The 19,785-nt window shown below is 39.2% G+C and overlaps 2 protein-coding genes across 2 annotated transcripts in view; one reads left to right on the forward strand and one right to left on the reverse strand.

Moving 5' to 3' along the window:
• Positions 1–19,785, reverse strand: part of LOC143367031 (uncharacterized) — a 426,392-nt gene that overhangs the window by 343,427 nt on the left and 63,180 nt on the right. The gene's annotated exons all lie outside the window — the stretch shown is intronic.
• The window catches only part of Mas (trypsin-like serine protease domain-containing protein masquerade), a 131,634-nt gene that overhangs the window by 67,392 nt on the left and 44,457 nt on the right, over positions 1–19,785 (forward strand). Inside the window, exons 6-7 of the mRNA XM_076808527.1 lie at positions 67–190; positions 13,493–13,672. Coding sequence (XP_076664642.1) covers positions 67–190; positions 13,493–13,672 — 304 coding nt within the window. The remainder of the gene's footprint in view (positions 1–66; positions 191–13,492; positions 13,673–19,785) is intronic.

The following is a 19,785-nucleotide window of genomic DNA, read 5'->3' on the forward strand; positions in this document are numbered from 1 at the left end:
AGAATAAAATATTGGTGTACATACGTATAAGGAATAAACTTATTAACACCGTTTTCTTTGTATCAGATTTCAAGACCCAGGCCAAGACCCACGCAGAGACCATCGATTACCACAGTTTCTTTACCACCAGATCCTCGCCCAGAGTGTCCTGGATCCTGCATTGTTTCTTATTTATCATTCACGTGTTTCAGTAAGTAATCAATCTTTTTATTGTTACAATTTCTCTGGTTGTTTAAAGAAGTATAAGTTTCTAGTTGTCGGACCTTTCCGATTAGTTGCTTCAGCGGAAAAAGTTTTATCGAATTCAGACTAAAATTTAAGTTTCTCTATTTTCTACTACATACATCTGCATACTAGTAAACCAATGGATGGGCAATGTCGTTCCGATGCAAATGATTTCAAGCGTGACACCATTTGGACTATTTTTAATTATACGTAATTGGAAATGCTTCTGAATTTCGCAAAGCAATTGTCATTAGGTATGATTAAAAATAGTCCCACTGAGATTCAGTTTAGACTCATTTCCATGACGAAAGACTCGTAAACCGATTCCTAATACTCTCATGGAAGTCTAATAGAAAATATAGAAATTAAAATTTTCATTAATTCATGACTCATCCAACACTCGGTTGTCGAGCGAACGAAGGGTCACTGATGTCGCAAGACAGAAAGCAAACTTTGAGCTGGGTTTATTTTGAAAATAAACATTCGCAGATTTTCGGTGATTCTGAAAGTATTAATAAAAAGTTAATGCAGTAGAATTTGCAAATAGTTCTACGACGTCATAAAGTTGAAAGTACATACAGTTCATATTCTGAAAAAATGAACAATTTGTATAGACTGTTCTCGAATTCTGGTGCGAAACTATACTAGTGGATTCTGGGGGTTATTCTGAATCGAAAAGAACCGTATTCAAAATCGATCAAAATTACAGGATGGAGTTTTGTGAAACTTTGCACACTATTAGGTTCATCAGCGAGACATCAATTCCATGTATTAGTTTCTCTGCGGGCTCCAAGAGTGAGAGCGGGAGGCGGTCAAAGCGCGAATTTCATGAAATATATCGACTCTCATAACTTTTCACCAAAAAAAGATATCAAAACGTAACTTATGCCAAAAATTGTAAAAAAAAATCAAGCTTTCTAACAATATATACTTCTATACACTTTAATTGTTTTTTAATATAAATTTTACGTTTTTTTCGGTTTTCGTAAGTCGAGAATATTCATAAAAGCTGCAATTCCCAAAGAAAGTATTGCCTGATTTTATATTTCGGGTTCGAAATCGGATCTCAGAATCGACTGATGTTTTTGTACGAGAGATCGAAAACACCCTGATCAACTTTTTATGTATCGATCACATATTGAAATATTTTACTAGCGCACATGCTGTGCTTCGCAGTTGTTTTAGATAACGGGACTTCTCGTGGGCGGAACTTAATATGCCTGTATTAACTAGATAACAGATGGAATGAATCTGATTGTAACGATCTGTTTATTATCCAGTAAAGTGGGATCCTCTTTACAATGGTGGATTAGGTTTTACTCTCTGATACTTCTGTACTCGCTTATATCACTTTACCACGTGAAGGTTCGTTCTCGATCCTCTTTCATACCTCACTCTCTCCCCACAGTTCACACATTCATGGGTTACATTCACTCAATCCATAACAACCGCGGGTAATTCGAAATTGCATCCAACAAAAATAATTTGGGTTATTTTTATTCGAAGCGCCTCAAATCACTTTTTTTTTTGACAGGATTCATTCGACGGCAACGCATGATTTTTTTTATTTGCTCGGCGATGTGTCATCGATTATACAGAAACGGAATTTCTTTATTTTTCGTCGTATCAATATGAAAATGAATATCCAGAAAACAAATGTGCAATTCTTTTAAACATAAATAATTGAGAATTTAAACATGTCAGTTTTTGAATTAATAACTTTTATTGTATGTAAAACTACAATTATAATGTTACAAGAAACAAAGCCAAAAAATAGGTAAGGCTAGAGATCAGGGAACCGAACCCTAATAATCCAGTATAATTAGGATCTGCCTTCGGAATAAATCCCACCAAGCTAAATTTTGGTATGGGCCTCTATTTGATCGTTTTAAACAATATGTCAAAAGTCCCCATCGATCCGACCGCCGCTAAAATTTTTACAGAAGGTTGAAAAAAACAACTGTTTTTCGCGAATATTATACTATTTATAGCTTAGGAAATTCTCTACAAAAAAGATACTATGAGTTCTTTTCGTAGGTGTAATGAGAACGTCAGCATCAATGGGTGTATCACGTGTAGAGCGAATAGAAAGAACAAGAGTAGGTTTATTGCTATGCTGTCTCAAAAATTGGAAGCTGTCAACATCAACGTGAAACAAGCTCAAGAACGATGCTGACGTTCTCATTACTTCTACGAAAAAAACTCATATCATCTTTTTGTAGAGAATTTCCTGAGCTATAAATTGTATAAAAACTACATTTGTCGCAAAACTGATAGATAACGAGATATTCACGAAAAACAGTTGTTTTTTCAACCCTCTGTAAAATTTTTATCGGCGGTTGGATCGATGGGGACTTTTGACATATTGTTTAAAACGACCAAATAAATGCGCATACCAAAATTTAGCTTGGTGGGAATTATTCCGTAGATTGGGCAGATTTCCGTCTAATTTCACTGGGCTATAACTCGTACCCGGTTCGGTACGCCGTATCGTCGACTAACCCGCCTAACCGGGTAACAGAATTCATCTGTAACCCGAGTAACCCGCAAATCTTGAGCGATTTCAATATTTTTTTTTTTAAATACTCGTAAAGGACTCAGTAATAACGGAGCACTGTAATAAAGCCAGTATCTGTTGGTCTAATCTATAGAAAATACTATTTAGCATAACATAACATAAAAACATAAATAAATAAATTTTGCAGATTAACTATAAAATAAAAAAATTACTTTAAATTTTAAAAATGTATGCTTTAAATAAACTGTATAGCTTATTTAAATCCTATATTTTTAAATTATATTATAAAATTAGTTACCATAAATTATTCGATTCTAGTTACTCCGAATTATAATTATTAAATTAATTTTAAGTTTCTATATTAAAAATAAAATCAAAACTCATCAAATTGAAATATAATTTAAAATTATAAGATTTAAATCATCTATACAGTTTATTTAAAACATAAATTTTGTAAAAGTAAAGTAATTTTTTTATTTTATAGCTAATATTAAGTTTACAAAAAATGAATATTTTATATCTTTAATCGGCATAATTTATGTTTTATGTTATGTTATGCTAAACAGTGTTTACTATAGATTAGATCAACAGATATGGTTTTTATTGCAGAGTTCCGTTATTACTGAATCCTTTACAAATATTTAAATAAAAAATTATTGAAATCGGTCAGGATTTACGCTGTCAGCCAATTTTTGCCTAAAATCTGACACCGTCGCGACGGTGCTTGTTTGCGACCCAGTTGTTCGGTTCTTCGGTGGCACCTGCCGCACGGACGAGACTGACTGTCGACCAGATGACGAGACCTTTGCCTATTATCTAACGCTTAGGTGTCGAAAATATTTGAATGCTAGAAAATATTAAACAATGGGAGGTATAAGGCGAAACGAGTACACGATTGTAGAAGATATTGATGCTAAAAGATATTGGTACTGAGTAATTCCTGAAGTTTAAGAAATAAAGTATAAATTCCGTGTCTAACAACCCTGAAAAAATAATGAATCCTGCATAGATTATATACTCGTATATTTTAAACATTTGATCTAAATATGCATTGTCTGTAGATTCACGTATCACTAACTTGCCTTAATAAGTGACTGTCTAGTCTAGGCTGCACTGTTTTATTTTACTAGTAACCCGCTTGTAGCGGGTTAACCCGGTTACTTCGGTTCTTTCTAGAATTTAAGCACCGTTCCCTCGCGGTTAGTATTGGGTCACAGAAACCTTTCTTGGTTAACCCGGCAAGGGTTAAGGTTTCGCAGCGGTTTGGATCCCTGCTAGAGATATCTAGCCTTTTTACAAAGGTACTGCGACATATACAATGTTTCATAACTTGAAGAAATGTTCTCGATTTTGCAAAATCTTTCTCTATGTAGCTATTTATTTTTTTAAATAATATTTCTCAATAAAAATTACACATTTCAATAATATTTTTTGATCCGGTTGCAGCAAAAAATTATGAAATTCTTTACAGTTCATGTTATAATTTAATTTTGTACAAATTTCAGCTGTTACTAAGCTTACTCGTATTCGATTTCTCTTTCATCACTCCAAAGATTTTTCATATTCGAGAAGACTCCTTCAATATAACTATTATTAACTGGAATAGCTAATACATATTCCACAATTTTTGGCAATTCTACAAATGTATTAACGCTATTAAAACTATTTGTCCATTTTTTTCCAATGAATCTTCCTTAATTTCTATTTTTGTTATTATTGTTTTTAACAATTGTATCTTATCAAATAATATATTACCGTTTGTTGATATATTTAACAAATTTACAACTTTCATTCCGCTTTCGTAATTTAAACCATTATCTACAGTCTCTATTTTAAAAATATTTAATTGCTTGTAAATTGTTGTATCATATTCATACCATTTTTGTAAATAATCTATAGTTTTCTGATAAACTGATATTGCTTCCGTTATAAATAATTGTTTATTTTTATCAGCAATATTTTTAAGTACGGCATTCACTTGGGCAACAAAAAAATTATTTTCAATACGCGTATTAATTTTATTTCGCAAATCGCGCATGACTTGATCCAACTCAATAACGGATATGTTGTTTCTTTCTAGAGTCTGCAAAGTTGTAGACATTACATCTATGTAATGATGTAAAAAATATAAATATAATTCGAGTATTGTTAATAACGAATTGTGTGGCGATAACATATCATGCAAATCGTTCTCTTGACCACTAATAAAATCCCATATAACTTTATGGCAATTTTCTTTTCTTTGTTGAAAAAAAATAGGTTTTTATTGCCGGCCAAGAATGTAGCAAACGTTCAAGAGTTTGGAAAAATGAGAACCACCTAATTCTAGAATATTTTAAAACGTTTTCATATTCCATTTCGACGAAAGCAAAACATTCTTTCAGCTCTTTTACTTTTTTTCGCACTAAGACTGAATTCGGCGAATACTTTATTTAAAAAATTTTCAGCGCCGAATGAAAGAAGTTTCACTGCATGTCGAGATGCATTATGAAAAATATGGCAATACCAATTACCTTTTAATAAATTATTATTTAAGTCCTGCTTTAATTTTTGATATACGGAAACATGTATTCCGTAATTAACGGACGCATTATCTGCACCGTACGAAACTAATTTTGTTGAATCAAGACCATGTTTTTCAAGCTGCAGTTTAACATTTTTGGCTATGACTTCTGAAGTTTAATTTACATCCTCATAAAAGTCTACAATTTTATGCTGTAACCCTGTGGTTTGGTTAAATTATCTTACTGCCATCGGGAAAAACTTTTGACTGCCTTTATTGCTAGCTTCAGTACAAATAGAAAATGACGATGTTTTCATATCGTCTATAATAAGTTGAATAGATTTAGGATACAAAACATTTTTTACGATGCATTCTGCTTTTGTTCTTCCGCATTGGTTTTTTGAGGATAGTGTAGAATCTTTGTAAATTTCAGATGTTAATCTGATTCTACATTCAGTACTTAAATAGCTATGATGGTGATTAATCCCATGAAATAACCGAGCTACTTCAGATTCTGCAGCTTTTAAATCGGTGCTTGTTTTATTTGAATTAGAGCTACAAAAATTCGTCAGCAACCGATTTTCTAAATGGGATTGCACTGATTTTACTCCATCGTATTTTACGGTGAAGATGCGTGACCACCACTCACATTTTACAGTGTGCGTACCAACTTTTAATAACCACTCTTTATATTCGTTCTTACTGCACCATCCCATGTTAAAACTGGTTAAATACTTTCGCTTCTATTGCAAATGCGATTCCATCTTCGTTCCTAAAAACAATATATAAATAAATTGGTTTTGATAATTGCAATTCTTTCGTATAAAGACAAATTTACAAAGGAATAAATTCTCTGAATTATATTTATACAATTTTATATAACACTGAATAATTTCACTTAAAAAAAAAACACTTAGAAAACAAATTCATACGTATATAATACATATTCTTACTTGTAACAGCCTTGTTTGAAAACTTTAAATTATTAGATTTGCGCTTACATATTATTACTGCACTTACAAAATATACATATAACATACATTCAGATTTGAAACCGCAGATGTATAGGTAGCAATGACACCTTCTTGATACTCTTCCTTCTTTGGAATGCTCATCAGCGTTGCTATGGTAAGCATACCATTGCAACGTTGGGCTCAACAGGAACAAATGACGTTCGAATATTCGGGTTCTTCCCGCGACAGGAGATGGTGATTTTCGAGAACAATTACAAATTCCCCAGGAATTATTATTTTCGATAGTTGTCGCTGTTTGAGACACTTGCAAATTTTAAAAGCAATGCATTGTTAAGGAAAGCATAACAATTTCTTATTATCTCGCTTTTTCTACGACCCCGAGATTTTTCCAGTAAAACCGGAGCCCGTAGATTTGCTTCATATCCCGGAGTCTCCGGGCCGAAATCGGAGAGGTGGCAACCATGGACCCTTCAGAAGCGAGTGCTCAACAACCGAGAACCACGGGGTCATAAAAGAAATGGGTAGCACTAGCCATTAAGAATGGAAAAATGTGAAATCAGATTCTTCATCGAATCTGCACGAAAGTGACATCAATCATCTCGTTGTGCTTTCCCGACGAAAATGATACCAAACCTGACATAATTTGAACTATAATTAACGATATTAGGCATAAAATGAATTTGCAGGATTGAAAGTCCGTTTCGTTAAAAGTAGTCCGATTTCAATAATTTTTTGTCAATTTAATCGGGAGAATGCAGGGAATCCATTGGCGCACTTTCATATTGATACGACGAAAAATAAAGAAATTCCGTTTCTGTATAATCGATGACACATCGCCGAGCAATTTCGCGCTGCAGTTTATACGGGTGAACGATACAATGTCGCTCGGTTCGGGAAGCCGGCGGCTTCGATCAAAGGCTCTCGAGGCTCGCTCAGAGTTATTCGAACTTCGAATAACTTTCGAATAAAAATACGAATGAAACTTAGAAAATCATTCGAAGCTTAAAATGAATTCCCGTCGAATAAAAAAATCATGGGTTGCCGTCGAATGAATCACGTAGAATAAAAAAGGGATTTGAGGTGCTTCGAATAAAAATAACCTAAATTATTTTTATTCGACGACTCTCGACTAAAATTTTTGTCTTTTATTCGAAATCAATTTTTTATTTAACCTTTAGAGGGCCGGGATTTTTCCATTGAAATTATAAATTTTATTTACTTAAAATTTATGCATATGTACCAACAAAGTATCCAAATTCTTAGGTGGCCTCTATAGTGGCCAGCCCGGCCGCGAACGGTATAGCATATACTGGAATTTTTAAAATTTGAACTTTAATGTTTCTAACGGTTTTTGATATCGCTAATCACGATTCTAAGGTCAGAGTGTCGAAATTTTACACAGAAACAGTGTTGCCAACCTAAACAAGCCTAAATGAATAACAGTAGTTACATTCTTAAATTATTCTTTCCTTTGTCGTTACCCAGAGCTAACGACGTGGACGTAGAAAGTTTTGCAGCTCTTTTTTGGTTTTTGAGGTTTTTTGTGTTATTTTTGGATTTGTTTTTTTAGTTTTCTGATTTTACTATTGATTATGCGAGCTACAGTCGTGCAACTCACTAATGCCCGTGCATTATACAAAATGAATAATGAACGTGTATCCTTTCCCTCATTTCGTTTACAAGTGCTTAGAGCTTTACTGAATCTTGATCCGAATGACTCCACTTCTCATCTGCCCAAACCCTCTCGACTATTGGGTCGTCATTTTCCAAAAGTACTGAATAAAAACCGACGATGCAATTTTTGTTCATTACGACAAACTAGACGTCGAACTCTTTATATGTGCTCTACATGTGACTGCATTGTGTATAACACCCTGTTTTGAGGATTTCCATACGAAACAATCAATACCGTAAATTCAAATTTCCGACATATAAATTCATTATTTTTTCATTTGGAAGGACAAGAAGTATGAACAAACAGATAAAAAACGCAACAAAGAGATACACATTCATTATTCATTGTGTATAATGCATGGGCAATGTGTTGCACGACTGCAGCTCTAATAATAAATAGTAAAATCATAAAACTAAAAAAACAAATCCAAAAATAACACAAAAAACCCAAAAATCAAAAAAGAGCTACAAAACTTTTTACGTCCACGTCGTTCGCTCTGGGTAACGCCAAACGAAAAAATAATATATGAATGTAACTGCTGTTATTCATTTAGGCTTGTTTAGGTTGGCAACACAGTTTCTGCGTAAAGTTGGATAATCTGACCTTAGAATCGTGATTAGCGATATCAAAAACCCTTCGCAATTATGACGAACGTAATTTTCGAACCGTATATCGCGTGTGTCCTCACAACTTTTACTTTCTCGGTATCGCTCGTAGTCGTCGCTGTCGCGTTAAACACTCTACTCGCGTACATCTTACATTAGATCTCAGTCCTACGAATTCAGTCATCACAACCCCGTTGCCTCGTCCTTCATACGCTTTTCATCGTATCGTACGCGCCCTCACAGTCAAGCTGATACAACTAACTGTCGGAATCGGTATAAAGAACCTTACAACGGTCACCGAAGCTCGCGCGCATTTATCCGTCCTGAAACTTGTACAAACACACTTTCGATACGTGCAATATGTTCATCCCCACGTAAATTAGTTTATCGAATTTGAATTTCAATTTACGCAACTCGATGGCCACCAACTGCTCCTAGAATATAGCGCGATTATGAAAGTTGGGTATAACTCTCCATGAACGCTTCCGCGCTACAGCGACCGTCACACTGCGTCGGGAGTTGCACGTTCTCCATAGTTTTTCCGTACACCGCGTTGTTTATCAATTGGTACAACGATTTCTGGTGGTTGGTGTCCTCAAACCTGTGTTCAAGTCTCTCTAATCGCACAACCAATCAGACGCACCGAACCGTAACACACGCTGAATTCGCAACACGCGCAATCCGTACAGCTCCGACCAGCTTCGTCTGTTTACCGTTGATTGCATGCTTGCGCACCGGCCAGAACGGAAAGTCGGCGTGCGCCTCGTAAATCTTTGTAGAATACTCAAGGTCCATTTCCAACAGGTACCTCATGAGGCCTTCGTCAGCGGGCAAGGAAGACTCATCGAGATCGACAACCGTCGCCTCATTGAGCAATAGAAATATTCCATAGGGCATACCATCCGACATTTCCCATCAGCACAAGTTGTTCACGTCGAAGTACATGAGATAAGTGGACGGTTTCGACGTGTCGTACGTAGGTGACAGGTACTTGTTGTTGGCGCGCACGTAACTGTGCAAGCACTAACTCAGACCACTGTGTATGCCGCGCTCCACGAACAACAGCATGTGTAATGCGCCGCGCTGGGTCCAGTTCGTAGCTCGCTATACAGTTGCGACGGAAGTTATCGAACACGTTCGTAAGCAATAACACGTTCGTTTGCAAGTACAAATAACTATACTCACCCAATGTCTGCACACGAAAACTATCCCACACGTTCGGGGCATATGTGTAATCGGACTCCGACAGAGATTCGACATGCGAGTAATACACGTAATAGACCACGCTATACGTTCTGTGCTGTTGATACACGTATATGCGACTACATTTGTCGGCTCAATGTCCTCAAGCAAACACTCGAAGTCTGTGTACACAATGAACGACGGTCTTTCCTTGTACTCATAACGCTTGAATCGAAACCATTTCTCCTGAGCGCGCGAGTGGATCTTCGACTGCGCACTCGTTCACTCTCTGACAACCACGAAGTGACATCACGGCCAACCAGCGTTGTCGGGAAATAGGTTGTCGATCCTGGTTGGCCGTGGCGTCACTTGGCTTCTCCCTCCACTGATAATTCTGCCACTACTGTTTCCCGGCAACGCTGCCCCTGACATCGCTGTTACATCTATTTATCAGGCTAGGGATTGCTGACCCGTTCGTATCGCCACGTCTTTCGCTCTCGGATTCGTCTCGTAGGTATATCTGCTGACCTGGCAGTTCTGGAGCAGTGCAAGGGCACTCCCGGGGATTTCCCGTTTACGTCTCGGTTATCTCGGATGGAGTCACACGTCGCATTACATGCCGGGCCGAGCGTGTGCCACAGTAACCTAAGACTTGCTATCACGCGTACAGATAAGAAAAACAAATCGGCCATTCGTGTCTTCTCTCCCAATTCAATTGACTATCTGTTGAGACCGTGGTTCTCGTCTGCGGTTTTTCGTTCTCGCGAACAAACGACAGGGCGCCATCGGTTCCACGCATTATTACCTTTTTAGGGAATCGCTGAATCGATAGGGCGGTCGAGGCGAGGCTGTCACGTTGTCCTCAACGCGATCAGTTCGGCGATTTCGCGCTTTCTGCAAATGTGACTTTGCGTCGGAACGACTCCGCTGAATCGTGTGTGGAAGGGAACGTGGCGGCAAGCAATAAGCAGGGGCAATTAATGATGGGGCGCACGTAACACACGCAACTCCCTTCGGACCACAGATCGTTCGACCTTTCGAACTTCTTCAGTTGATCCAACGTCACGAAAAGGCGCATAACGTCCAAACGAAGCACCGTCGAGTAAAGTGGTTACGACGCCATTCTGTTTACGTTCCAAGGAACATGGTACAAACTGGCCACGACAGACCAAACAAAAGAGCACATGTCTCTGCACTGTACGTTGATCACTGCCTCTTTCGCTACTACCACGCGCGGAAACGGCACGTCGCAGCCGACTCTATGCGGATTATGTTTGTTCACGTTCACGAGAAAATTCAGAACGGCCCGTAGGGTCCATCAACTGTAAGGTTTTAAAAATTCTTCCATCACGGTCAACGTACGCGCGGTCACCGCGCTTCGCGCACCACTCGCGCATTTTCGACGTCAAGATTAGCCACGATTTCGCGTGCCGAAACATTACAGATCTGGCTCGTCCTTCAACATAAACTTAGCGTTCAGAATGGTGTTCACGACCACGATCGAATGTTTCACGATACCGTGCGTAATACGCCAGATCACCGTTCACCTGCGATTGTTGTCGTCGCAGTGATCAGGGTGCGAGCATGTTCAAAGACACCGAAATGATGTGTGAGAGAGAGGGAGAGGGAGAGGGAGAGATAACAGAGCAAAGTGTTCCGTCCACCGAAGAGATAATTGGAAGTTCTCTCTCTTTCTATCCTCCATCTCACCTTTCTCTACCCAAACGACTCAAATCGTTCGCGGTTGTGCTTGAGCGCCCATCCCCGCACACGTACACAGTTTTCGCGACGGCGATATGCTCCCGAGTGCCTTAGGCATCTGACAGATGGCACTACCACACAAATGACGCGCAGTGTTATCTGCCATTACCCCTATCAACAACTCTGGCACTTGCAGCACCATCTGAAATTGCCCCCTTCGCCTCGCGAATGTCACGCGGGGCCATCTGCGCCCCCCCCCCCCCAAAAGGAACTCCTCCGCCAGTACGGTCACCACCTCGCCGCCATTTCATCTCGTTTCGGCATAGAGTACCTACTTGCTTCTTTACAGTTGTCATGCTATAGAGTGCTGATCAACGACTTCAGTTGTCGCTGCGGTTGGGCTTAATTAATACTTTTTTCCACTCTGAAAATTCTTTGCCCATTTCGAACATTCTACTGCTGCTCAATGTTTAATTACAGTCCCAGCGTACGAACTGGGTTGCTGTTCATTTCAAATTTGCAATTACACCCTTCTGTGGTCGGGAAGAACAGCTGAGGATAGTCAATCCTTACCGACTGTGTTATCTATCACGCAAAAACTGTTCAAAATCGAATTTGAATTCTAAGTGACGGCATATATAATCCGTTTGTGTTCATTAGGAATACTTAGCTGGTGGCCCATAACCCACAGGGGGCCCCTCCGCGTTGCTGCCAAGCTGAACGACCCCCTCCATACTTTCCAGACTCTGCCGATCGCAGTCGAGAAGAGGAAAACAAAAGGAGAAATTCGACTGCGATCGTCAGAGTCTAGTAGGTATTGAGGGGGCCGTTCAGCGGGGCAGCAACGCGGAGATGCCCCGTTGACTCCATGGCCACCAGTTAAGCATCCCTGGTGTACATTATTGTTAATAAATGACGTTGGAGTTAATTAAAACTTAATAATCGTGTTAGTTTTAGTAAAGTGTTAGAGACTTGTGTATTAACATAGACGGATGGAGATTGCACTTCGAATCGCAATAATGTTATATTATGTGTGTTATGTAGTATAAATATAGTATTAAGCTAATATTCGTTCTTAATACAATTTTTCTTATTTTGATGAAACATTTCCCGAATTTATTTAGAGAAAGACTACTTATGTCAGCCAATTTTGAAGGAGTGTTTCACTTGTAAAACGATTTATAAACTGAAATGTATAACTTGTGAATTTCTTCCTTCAGTTTTATTAAACATTTATGTAAGTATTGCCTTAGAAAGTATGGTCTAAAATAAGAGTCTCCGAATGTTTATTTTAAAAACAAAGCAACCCCGGCAATCGCTTTGTGTCTCACTGTCTCAAACAGCTTTTGGATACGTGGAAGAGGCGACTGCCAACCGATAGCCGAGAATAAGGCCCACGTGTGAAATAAATCCTGCTCTAGCATTAAGCTATAATGAATGTATTTGTGGGGCTTTCTTGATGAGAGTGAGTCCAAGCATGAACCGATTTAGACTATTTTTAATTATGTGTAATTCGAACATTCGACTGAATTCCGTAGACCAAATGCACAGTACATACGATTAAAAATAGTGTGAATAATATTTTTTCAGAAAACCTTGTAAAGTTATTGATAAAATGTATAAAAGATGTGTAAAAATTTTAATTTTCGTAAAAATCTACTAATTGTAAGGCGATTATTCTTCATGTAGAAGTTGTCGCATTTGACTGTCAGATGACAGTCGTTTCCTGCATTTAGACGAAGGCTGTGAGCTCGTTTTCTTTTCAAAATAAACATTGAGGGAGTGTTGGAGAATACTTTCGATGATTTCTAGAGAATGTCGACGCGAAAACACGTCAATGCTAGAAACAGTAAAAATTCTCCCGGCATAGAAATACGCCGTCGCCAGACAGGGGGTTAATATTATTTGAAACTGACTTTTCATTCACATTTCTAGATATTCGGTATGTCTATCGCGGAGATGCTTAACTGGTGGCCCACGAGCCATCGAGGGCACCTCCGCTACCAGACGTAGTTATTCCATAACTTTATAGCATTCTATTTACACCCACTTGTCCATTACAGAAGGCTGAACAAAATTGTATTAGGTACCTTAATTATTTATTTGCAGGAAATGCTGAACTCACAAATTTGTTCAAGTGCAAGAAACCAGGACACCAATGCTGTGCACCAAAGTCGTTGATCCGAGAATTCCTTGGCGGAAATTCGAGTGAGCCAGTTCTAAGTAATAGAAATGATACCATGTATGTTACGTCAAGACCATACACCACCCCTGTCACGACCACAATATGTAAGTTATGAAAGAACATATATACATACAGTTTGGCTGTAGCTATTACATTCTTTTTACTTGTAATAATACAGAGTGTGCAACTGCTTTCCATGAAAGTATCCCCAGTATGTTTTATGGCTACAAATAAGAATTTTTGAAAAATAATGTGGGACAACTCCACGGTGTACTATGACTCTGTGTAAGTGATTGTATGTTTTGCACTCTCGCGTGATTGTCCAACGTCGGGGTTTGCTGTGAATAAAACTGCTCGTCAAGTCAAATCGGTCGCGTTCTTTGCCGTCTACCTACGGGACATTTAAACGAAGCCTAAACAATGACAAAAAACCTAAAAAATACAAAATAAAATCCTCGCCCATTTCCAAATTTGAACATTCGTTTTCTGGTTTTCAGCTTATTAGGACGTTTATACCTGGACCACTGCGGTAGTCGAAATTACATCTGCACTACAGGAGTTATACAAAAAATTGTAATGTTTTAAGCCACATTTTGTAAACATGGCTCAGAGTTAGCAGCTAATATTCTGCGATTTGTCTAGCTTATCTTACTCTACAGAGTCCTTTCTCTAAAGAGTAGAATTGCGCAGTCGGGAGCCACAGATCTCCTTAGGTTCTGGGACTCGGCTTAGAACCTAGCGCAGCACGTTGCTAACCATAGCAAAGGGTAGGGGCAGGGGTTGAAAACAGTTATGATATCGGTTTCGGTTCTCGAGACAGTTATGAGAATCGAAATAATCTTGACACAATTACGAGTGAAAACGGTTCTGGCCTATATCGGTTTCGGTTCCGGTTCTACAGAACCGATATTATATCGGTTCTATAACGGTTATATATCGGTTATACAGTAAACTCTCGCTATGGGCTGGGCTCGCCTCAATCATGCGTAAGCGCCTTTTAAATTATGATTAAATAATAAATCTGTGAAGAATAAATTTGTTTCTCAAAAGTAGTTTGAAATAATTTTTTTTTAAGTTACGTTTTAGTTAAACCCTTATTAATGTGGCGTGCCCCCTATTGTATATACAACCGAAACTGTTGCAGAGCAACTTCCAACTATACATCGCATTTTCATTCTGTCATCCCAAGTTTCAAAATACTTACGAACAATGTCGCATTTCTTTCGGCCCATCATGTCGATATGTTTTTAAATATCACTAATAACTATTATACACTACGACTAATATTAATTTGACACTTAAAGTATTGCTAACACTGATAGTAATAACTTTCCTAATATGTACAAACTTACTACTAATTTTATATTAATTATGTAGATTATTAACTATTTTTTTTAAATAAAGGCAGTGTCTCGAGGACGAAAACGTGTCTTGCTGCGAAATATAATACTTTTTGTATTAAATTCAACGTGCTCGCCATTAGCTCCGGAATACAAGTGACTCTGGCCAATTGGTCTTAAACCCTCCGACCCAGAGAATCGCTCTTCGCGTTTGTTTATAAAATCCTTCATCGCTGAGCCTCTCTATCTAAAATCTCTCTTTTCAATACTTAACTTACAGATGCTGTCTTTCATTTCGGCTTTTCCTGCATTGATGGAGTTTTGAAAAGAGAGACACCAGATAGAGAGGCCCAACGATAAAAAGACTTATAAACAAATCGAATTTCCATTTAAAAAATGTGACATTGATCGTAAATATTTTGGAACGAGCTACGCATACCCGATGCGTAGTAGTTAAGATACATTACTGTTATAAAACCGATATATAACCGATATAATATCGGTTCTGCAGAACCGTAACCGAAATCGATATAGCCAGAAATTTCGGTTCCTTATAACAGTTATTCAGAATATCGGTTCTTCATAACTGTTTCAGTCATAACCGATATATAATAGTTTGAAACAGTTATTCTCGAAACCATTTCAACCCCTGGGTAGGGGTAACTGCAAGTCTGTATGTGCGGGCAGGCACGTATCACGACTATTGCAGTTCCGCCATCCATGTTGTGGTTACCAACGTAACAGCGCCACACTTGGCTCTAACCCGGCGCCTAGAATCGCAAAGAGGCCCCGGCTACCGAGCGACTGTTTGTACACTTCTACTATAGAGTCTAATTTCGTCAAACAAGCCTTTGTCCAATCTTAACCTCCTCTTGTTTATTGCGTACGCAGCCCTATCTTTCAACTTTTAAACCCTTTCGGGTGTCCAGAATGCACGTGACCCGGCGGGGTCACAGTTTCCTGCAGTGGTGGGATGCAACCGAGTTTTCCCGGAAAACCTAATATTCAATGAAGGTATTCATATCCCCACTACTTTTTAGCCGAATTTCATGGTATAAAAAGGGCCACGAATCAATACTCGGGGGCTCATTTCAAGTCTGATACGCGTAGACGAAAGACGGCTCGCTAGATCAAGTAGTATTTCTCCTTCGAGCATTGTACCAACTTTTACCATACAGTACGTAGAGTTGCTGACAGGTGTTGTGACTGTTAACTCTTATTTTTGAGACCCCCGCATTTCTCAGTGCGTCAAAACCGAGAGGTGGACCTAGGTACCGCGATAAAACGAATACAGAAACATTTGTAAGGACTGAACTTACAGAATATAATTAGTTATTATAAATTCAGTGTTCTTTTCAATCATCATCCGAATTTCCTCTTTGAGACCAACCCACAGAGATACCCCTTTACCGCTCAAGGGGTATCACATTATAAAGTTACGAGGCTAAACTAACATTCCTAGTGGCTCCCGGGGATGCCAGACCCCGGTTCGTCTACGACATCCAACCTCCTATAGCGGCTCCCGGAGATACCAGACCCCGGTTCGTCCGCTACTAACAAACACCAACAAACAAATTCAATCCTCGGCCTCGCAGCCGCTATTCTCATTGCCCTCAGCCTCGGCTCGTAACATGTTAAAAAGCTGTTCCCTGTACGCTATAAGCTCGGTCCTGTGAGCCGCAAGCTTTTACCGAGTATGTACATACATACTATACATATTTCCAAATTCAGAATTGAAGTTATAAAACTTTCGTTTTATCTTTAGCCATAGAATATACTGGTACAATTTTCTGCACAGATCTCTCACACATCTTATATATTTATCATACATAATAAATTCAGGTGTTTGCAACGGGCGGATTTCATCCGCCCGTCACCCAACTCGCCAAGACCCGAACTTTCACTAACCCGCGATACCCGCGGTTAACCTGCCCATACCCGCGCGACGCCGCGCAGTGCTTATCCGATCCGCCCGTACCCCCAGTCGGGTCAGCAGGATTGCCATAAATCGTCCTGGCATAGAATATTGTCAGTGTCACGGCGTTATCACGCACACATTACCGCCACTCCTGTAGGTGTTCCCCCTCTACTGACAATCTTCTGTGCTAGGGTTTCGCTAGTCGCTTACGCGATGATTCACAGCTTATGCGAAAAATGAAATGCTTTATTTTCTTCATTGAATCAATATGGCAGTGACACCAATGGATTCCTTATGTTTTTCCGATGAAAATCATACCAAATGTTATGTAAATCGGATTAATTTTAACGAAGCTAATTTTAATTATGCAAATCAATTTTTTATGTAATTTCCTTAATTATGGTCCGAATTATGTCGTTTTTGCGGCCAATTTCATCGAGAAACCATAAAGAATCGAGTGGCGTCACTTTCGCAAAGATCTGTTTAGAAATGCAGAATTCGAGATTCGCCACTGCTTAGTGCGCAACATTGTATGGGCCCGTTTGTTTCGAGTACTGAAGACCACGGAACTCAACGAGGCGCGTGATTGCTGGCGGTATTGCCTTTGACGACGCTTGCTAGAGAATCTCCCCGTATTTTGCATCGCGGTTTTTTTTACATTTTGCAAATGATGTATGTACTCAAGAACTGTTATCAAGCCCTATAACTCAATTTGTATTTACTTACAACATATTTTTTATACATCGTTTCCAAGATATACTGAAAAATATGAACACACTGATTAACCTTTAGGGGGTGTTTTCACCTTAAAAATCCGGAAATGGGCACACACAAAAACTTTTCTGATACTTCTATTGAGGTTGTGATCGTCTCCGGTGGCGAGACGGTTACCGGTGGGACGGAGAAGGGATAGGTTGCCGACTCAGTCGGTATGGTGAATGATTTGTCGGGTGTTTAAACAAATAATAATTGTTTATTGGTCTATGTACAAGTGTGTGTGATTTGTATCCGAACGCGGTGAGTGTCGAGCGGTGGCTACGGTACGGCAAGTCGCGGCGGAGCGTATTCTCGCGGCGACGGCGACTTTGACGTGTTCGGGAAGTAGGATGCGGAGTTTGTGGAACGTTCTGCCCTGGATGGCCTATAAGGCGCGTCCGTGCGGGAGTCGTACAATAGAGGTTCAGAGTGCAATAGGGTTCTGGCCTAATGGGCGTGGAGACACCTCTCTGACGTAGGTAGGGCGCAAGATTGCTCTCGGCCTATTTCGGATAGAGGCTGGTAATAGCACAATATGGCGATGGCCGAGACTGGTACACCTCGGGAGTACAAAAAGCGAGCGCTGGATTTACTGCTTGAAGCGGTATAGCTATCATGCACCAGTGCTCCTGATTTTTCACGTCCCCGACCTGATTATGGAATCGGGGAAGCAGATAAAGGGTTATCCTCTCGCTAGAGTCTGCATAGGCAATGCCGCCGATAAGCCGTTCCTCAATGGGTTTCGAGAACTTCGACCCTCGAGACCAGGGGTGCCACAATGTTGTGCACTAAACAGTGATGAATCTGAAGTTTTGCAATTTCTAATCAGATCTTTGTGAAAGTGACGTCAGTCGATTTCTCATGTTTTCTCGATCAAATTGGCCACAAAAATGATATAATTCGGACCATAATTAAGGAAATTATGTGAATAATTTGTTTGCAGAATTGAAAGCCTGTTCCGTTAAAAAGAGTCCAATTTAAATAATTTTCTGTCAATTCGGGAGATTGCCAGGAATCCATTGGTGTCACTTTCATATTGATACGATGAAAAATAAACAAATTCTGTTTCTGTATAATCGATGCCAACATGGCAATAACACCGGCGAGTGCATTAGCGCATATGAAAAGCTATGGAATAAGCAATTGCAATCTAAAGTCACTATTGCACCAACACAATTTTATATACATATAATGTTTGTTCAATAACTGCTTTCTGCATAGGACGGTAAATTATATTATAATAAGTGTGTAACTTTCATGTTCTGCTTCAGTGTTTTGCTAGTTGAAAAATGTCTAACCTAACCTAACAAACTTCATTTTCTTGGGGCATCCCCACATCTATTTTTCTTTTGACTTATAATTCCTTTCTGCAACGTAACATATTGTAGCATAACCATATGTTACGTTGTAAGTAATTAAAATGTACAATGAATCTTCTACATTTGCACTACCAGCAGGCTTTCCGTTTAAATTTTTTCAAATACCACGCAACAGCTGAGCTTTCCACATTCAGAATAGAATATGGAAATAGCGAAGAGTTCCCTCTCGCGTTCACCAGGCAGCCGCTTATCTATCGGTATTACCATTTCTGTGCAGAAAAGAGCTGCTGTAATACCGACCTGCCAAATCGGCGAGATCACGTGAACCCCTTAACGATATTCTTGATATATCGTGAAGTATCAATAAGTTATAGACAAGATATCGATAATCATTAGTCCCAACTCTAGTTCTATCACATATTTGCTTACATAAGGGGTAGCATATTTAAGAAAACAGCTATTTGCAAGAGCGCAGTTTCGTTCGAAAACCCACACATATCTATCATACCAAATGGAAACAAATCCGGGACGTTCGGAACTTAATTCTTATTTTAAAAAATATCATTATGAGGGACACCTAACGTCCGCGTGGCGGCGTCCGAGCGAAGCCGAGTCGCGACTTTTCATGGCGTCGATAATTAGTTCGCGCTCCACCGCTAGATTGCATCAGTTTCTCGCAGCTAACATATTTCGGGCATTAGGACATAAGCCCCGATGCCGCCAAGCCAGGTAGTTCGAGTGTGGTTAAGGGGATAGACACGTCACGTGACCTGACCGATTTCGCAAGGTCGGTATTACAGCACATTTTTTCTGTACTGAAATGGTATTACCCATACAGGATGTCCCACCTAAGACTGGACAGCGCGATATCTTCTAAAGTATTG

Source organism: Andrena cerasifolii, chromosome 3 (assembly GCF_050908995.1).
Source record: "Andrena cerasifolii isolate SP2316 chromosome 3, iyAndCera1_principal, whole genome shotgun sequence".
In the NCBI taxonomy this organism is placed as follows: Eukaryota; Metazoa; Arthropoda; class Insecta; order Hymenoptera; family Andrenidae; genus Andrena; species Andrena cerasifolii.